Genomic DNA, 6,324 nt, shown 5'->3' with positions numbered 1-6,324 from the left:
TGGCTGGTGCTCACCTATTATCGTCCCTGTTTTGATTTCAGCGAATCAGTTCGAGCAAATGCACACAACCTGATTAATATTCATGAATCCAGCAGCTCATTAATCCTTAGTGCGATTGTTCTTATTAGTAGAATTCGTATCATTATCACCTTATCAGTATCTTTGTTAGTTTTTTCCAATGGCGAGTAAACTAAAAAATGTACTAGCCAATGGCGATTCAATTGCCAAGGTGTCCGTAGAGGGTTGAGTAGAGTCATCCACTTTCGCTCAGTCAGACCCATATGCTGCGATAGACAACTCATCCTAATCGCGAGCTCCGAATGAGAGATCGAAACTCAAACTCACCTAGAAACTCTGCTGGAGAACACGTGCTGTTGGAGGAATGAGAGGTAGCATCTGAGGTTATTCGCGGTCTTCTTTAAAAAAAAAGAACGGCAGCCACGAGCGCAAGGTGCGGATAGCCATGTCCTCACAAGAAGGACATAAACCATCCACAAAAGCTGCTTCAGCATGGGCACAGCCCAAACACTGAGCACAGTGATTGTGCCTGTCAGAGGGTGAAATGTACAAACTGCAACCAGAAGGGCACAGATGGAAAGGCATGATGTAAACACACACAAATCCACCCGTGAAGCTCTTTTAGAGAAATTGCTCATTGCAGAAGGAAATCTGCTCTCAAAGATCGCAGTTGAATCACCAAGGGGTACTCTCACTACACTTATCTGTGTATGAGCAAAGGAGAAACCGCTGCTTGTGCCATAGATCCAATGACGAGGAGATTGAGAGGGGAATGAAGTGCTGCATCTCCAAAAGAGATGCTGCATTGGCTTCGAAGAAGAGAACAAGTGAGCAAATGCCACGCTGGCCTATTTATACCTGGATATCCGGGGTGTGGCATGCTATGCAAATTTTGCTCCACAATTTCATTGGCCTTCTCTCAATGATGTCAGAGGTGTCTGGGCTCCCAAGTGCGACCCCTAGTGTTGGAACTTAACATAACTTCGAAATGACTGACTGAAAGGTAACAGTAATATCTAACACTCCTGTGTTTCCATCAACAAATTTAACACTGTGGAAGATTGTTAAAACATTTTATGGCCTTAAATACTTTTTGGGACCGCTGTAGATATAGATGTTAGTATGCTGTTTTCTGAAGAGTGTGTTTGTGAAGGACAGCTGGAGTGATTTTGACTTGTAATACCTGTAGCACTTTCCCCTGCGGGCTCTCGTCAAACATCAGGGATTGCTGGAAGGTTGGATCCAGGGTTTTCTTCACCACTTTGGTTTTCTTCTTAGCAAGACACATTCCATTCTCCAGGACATAAACCTTTACATATGTTGCTGACAGAGAAGGAAACATGCAATCATGAAGCAGTGTTCTGTGTTCTTACCTAACAGGTAATGTAGATCAAATTAAACAACTCAATCATGTTTAACGGTGGGTTACCTTGAATGTTCTTTGAGCCTGGTTTAGGGGTCAGACCTCGGGCCTGCGTGATCTCGACCTCTAACTGACCCCCTCTATCCACCACACCGATGTAAACATCACCTACACAGAAAACCATGCGCTTATAAAACCTGCTTGCAATGAAATCAATCAACAGCAGGTGGAGACAAAGAACAAAATATAACCTCCACTCTTGATAGTTTCTACCTTGATATTTGATCATAAAAGTGAGAATTAGACACTTATTATGTCTAACAAATCAGTATCTCCAGCTCAGTCAACCTGAGCTCATGAAATGGTTGACATTTACCATGCACCATATCATTTCTACAGTTTATATACCATGCTCAGTATATAAATATATCATATATTTGTAATTACACATTTGTAATGATAAAGTTGCAATTTAATAAATTTTAATATTTAAATATATAAATGTATTCAATGTAATAATTACACAAATTACAAAAATTTATATATGAAATCAAAATAAAATTTCAAAATAGCCCTTTTTTATGAACATGACGGCAATTGTTGTATTGAGTGCAAACTGGCCAGTATGCAGGTGTCTTACCCATTGGCGGTGTGGCTAATGTCTGCCGCCCCACTATCTGAGCAGGACCAAGACCGTCCAGGAAGTCACTGAATTGGCTCTCAGGGCCGAGGCGAGTGGTGGGGAAGATGAACCTGAAATACACCCGGTGAGATGTGTGAAATGGGTGATCAATCAAACTCATCAATACAAAGCAGGTTTGTTTCTAACCAGTGCAATATACAGTGCTACTTAATCATATACTTTGACAGTGCCTCACGTTATACACAGATGGGAGAATCTCATGAAACCTGTCAAGTTTTGACCATATTTATGGTTGCAAGTAGCTATTATTTTGATAACCGATTAATCTGTGGATTATTTATTTGATTAATCAATTACCCAGATGAAAAAAAAATCCAATATTTGTTAATTATTTAAAAAAATAATTTTAATTATAAATAAAAATGTATTTTTATTTTAATATTATTACTAATCATTTACAGATTTTATCAATTAGTTGTTGCAGTCCTAATCATATTGCACCATATTTGAATTGTGACATTAGTTTCATGGCAATTAAGCACATTTCCTCCTGCTGTAATGTGAAATAAATATATTATCATATCATATTATTAAAATTGTAAAATACCATTGTACTGCCTTTAATTTATGATCTAAATAAAACTAAACAGCTGTGGTCCTAAAAATAGGTTTCTGCTTATTTTATGCAAAATGTTCTATTTTTTTTTTTCATTTGATTTTGAAATGTGGACATGTTTTTGTGAGATTGGGTCAGATATAAACGCATTCGGATGCAGTGATTAATTAAATGTGTTCACACTCACGTCCCATCAGAGCTGTTGCTGTTAGTGCTGCCATCTGTTGAGTCCTTACTGCCCTGCCGTGTGACACGGTTCCTCATCTCCACTGCGATACCCGTCTCTGTGCTCCGCCGGATGGTGCTGCGTAGCTTCTTTGTTCCACCATCTACACAAAGATACACATATGCAACACTGGTCATTTTCCATGAATAGAGCACCAAACTCCTGGGCTTGAAACTCCTTAAAATATATACAGTATATACACTCACTGGCCAGGTTATAAGGTACACCTTTTCAATTACTTGTTAATGCAAATATCTAATCAGCTAATCACATGGCAGCAACTCAGTGTATTTAGGCATGTAGACATGGTCAAGATGATCAGCGGAAGTTTTATACTCAAATATCACCAGATCTCAATCAAATAGAGCACCTTTGGGATGTGGTGGAGAGGGAGATTTGCATCATGGATGTGCAGCCGACAAATCTGCAGCAACTGAATGATGCTATCATGTCAATATGGACCAAAATCTCCATTTCCACACATTTTCCACAAATCTCCACACTCCAAAAGTGTTTCCAACACCTCATTGAATCTATGCCACCAAAAATTAAGGCATTAAGGTCTTAAAGGCAAAATGGGGTCCAACCCGGTACTAGCAAGATATACCTAATAAAGTGTTTGGTAAGTCTTTATATTTACTTAATTTCAGTCAAATTAGTTGTCAGCAATGCTAGTCATCAACCTCAGGAGGTCAAACTAAATATTAAATTGTTTATTTTTTTTATTAATGTTTAAAGGGTTTGCAGTTTTTGCAACCCTCTTACCAACATGTCTATATGAAACTTTGTGTCATTTTGCTATATAAATTATAATAATTAGGGAAAAAAACATAATGGGTAAAATGTTTGGAGAGTATTAGGTTTGCATGTTTAGCCTAAATCAAGCTGTCACTCAAAAGGGGCCAGCAACTTTGGGACCAAAATATATATATATATATATAAATAAAATAAACATTTCTCATTTTCATTTAGTTTAACTAAATTAGATGCACTAAGATAACTAAACTAAATCGTAAGTCAAAATAAATAAAAATGGCATATGTTTGAAAATTGGATAAAAATTACAAAAACACAAAACATAATTACTAAAACTTTACCTAAAATTACAAATGAAAACATTTATGAATAAAAATGATATTATCTTGTTATCCTATATTATTATAACATAATATTGTTACATGGTAACATAGTTGAATGGCTATGTTTTATGAATGCAATCAACACTAAAATGTGTAAATATTAGGAGAATAATATTAATCTGATGCTCTAGAAAGGGTCTAAATGATGTTAAATAATAGTGTAAATTTTAAGCAATGAAGGAAATCATGCTGTAACAGGGTTGCGTGTAGAATGTTGGACACAAAAATCACACTTATTAATTGAAATGAGTTAATAGTTAAACATGTTTTTAATGCAATTAATTAAATATCATTTCAATCGATTATATCAAAATGATAACATTATATGACTACAATACAGTCAGGAAGGTCAAGACCTTTGAGCCTTTAATACTTAAAAAAAAGTCACAGACATTGACGTGTCATGGAAAGTGACACAGATATAAACTCCTAAAATTGAATGCCATGTAAAACCGCACTGCATGAACAGCTCAAGTGTTTATGAAAAAACAGCTGAGCTTATATAGTCTGGTCATATTTCATACCAGCAGTCATTTACTTGGGTACTTATGTAAACTCATGTGTACCCATACTCTGTGTGACTTCCAGCTGTTTACAGCTGCTGACATACTTTCCTTCCAAACAATCAATCCAGACAGAGCAGAAGAGCATGATGATCATTCAAATGCTTTTGCTTTTGTCCTCAAGCACCAAATATAGAAATCAGAAGAGATAAACCACATGAAAATGGTGGCTAAATTTGAAATAGGACTTATCAAAAACACAGTAGGTGATAATAAACAATGCTGAATTTAACTTTTAAACTAAAACCCCTCATATTTCATGTTCCCAGAAAGTCACCCGGGAGTTATAGAGTGCTACATCCATTATCAAGTGCACACTAGGGTGGTCCCCATGCTGCTGAGCTCCAAAAGTGACACTACTGACCATCTGATGCATACTGCACACAAAACCCGAAAGCACTTGTGGAAATCGCAAGCTCCGATCAGCCTGCTGGGAAACAAGACTGTGTTTACAGAGTACTGGCTTGATATTATGAGTGCTATTTTCTAGATTCTTAGCATCACATCTTCACATTCAAAGTTTTGTTTGAGGCAATTAGGAGCAAGTTCACATGTCAAAGTCTGCAGTTTTTGGTCAGAATATAAGGTACAATGAGGCTAAAGCTGCACCGCGGTGAAAGGCACATTTGATTTTAGTCTCTTCTAAACCACTAAATAGCACAAAAACATACGACAGTGCTTTTCCTAAACATCCACGTTTTACTATGCATGTGAAAAATCTGCTTGATTCTTGACACCGTTGTGGGCAGCAATGCAAAGTTGATTCTGCGCTAATTTGAGCTAATAATTTATGCTTTTTTTGTAGATTTATGTAGCAAATAAATTATGTCGCAAAAATTATATTTATTGTTACTACTGTAAAGCCATATTATGGGATTTTCTTCAAAGCTTCCAGAATCATTACTTTTTAAAAAATATTTTTTCCCCTGTATTTTTAAAATGAACATAATTTAATGACAACGTACATTTACTGAACTAAAATATGTTTCTTAATTTATCAAAATAAACAGAAAAGAGTAAACATTTTGCTGAAGTGATTGTTTTGAACAATTATAAACTTAGATATATGCAAAACATTAAAGTACAGTATTTGTATCAGTACTGGGTTCCTTTTGCCTCATGCTAGTGAACTTTGCTGAATAACAACACTATTGCCTTGGTAGAGCTGCTTTACAGCAGAATTTAACATCGTCTCATATCTGAAATTTTCTGCATCATTGATTCTGTTATTTTCCTTTTTATTACTGTGGCGCTACTTTGAAACAATCTGTATTGTATAAAGTGCTATATAAAAAAGGTGACTTTACTTGACTTTTATCCCGAGTAAAAGGCCCGCCCTCACCACCTCATGCATTTGTAAGATTTTTAAACAAAACAAACCAATTTTTATGATTTATTTTCCCACAAAATGTGTTGCTCCATCAATGTTTAATAAAAACATATTGATTTGCAATAATACACTATGGGAGCAGTGAAAAACACATTTTTCTTAAAGGGTTAGTTGGAATAGTTTGAATATGGATATTTTTCTTACAAAAATGCATTGATTCGCTACAGAAGGCCTTTGTTCACCCCCCGGAGCCGTGTGAGACACTTTTTATTATGGATGGATGCGCTTTATTTCCCTTGTTTTGGACTGATGAACTGCAACACCCGCTGACTGCCATTAAACAGCTTGGAAGATCAAAGACAATTTTTAATATAACTCCGACTGGATTCGTCTGAAAGAAGAAAGTCATATACACCTAGGATGCCT

At 36.2% G+C, this 6,324-nt stretch overlaps 1 protein-coding gene across 1 annotated transcript in view; it reads right to left on the bottom strand.

Annotated features, from left to right (window-relative positions):
• LOC107731575 (regulating synaptic membrane exocytosis protein 3-like) overlaps positions 1-6,324 on the bottom strand; it is a 75,119-nt gene that overhangs the window by 6,018 nt on the left and 62,777 nt on the right. Inside the window, exons 3-6 of the mRNA XM_016542695.1 lie at positions 2,828-2,969; positions 2,022-2,134; positions 1,448-1,549; positions 1,202-1,341 (exon numbers count right to left, since the gene is read on the bottom strand). Coding sequence (XP_016398181.1) covers positions 1,202-1,341; positions 1,448-1,549; positions 2,022-2,134; positions 2,828-2,969 — 497 coding nt within the window. The remainder of the gene's footprint in view (positions 1-1,201; positions 1,342-1,447; positions 1,550-2,021; positions 2,135-2,827; positions 2,970-6,324) is intronic.

Source organism: Sinocyclocheilus rhinocerous, unplaced genomic scaffold, assembly GCF_001515625.1.
Source record: "Sinocyclocheilus rhinocerous isolate Xijiao unplaced genomic scaffold, SAMN03320098_v1.1 scaffold429, whole genome shotgun sequence".
Classification (NCBI taxonomy): domain Eukaryota; kingdom Metazoa; phylum Chordata; class Actinopteri; order Cypriniformes; family Cyprinidae; genus Sinocyclocheilus; species Sinocyclocheilus rhinocerous.
This window is presented reverse-complemented; position numbering and strand designations above follow the sequence as displayed.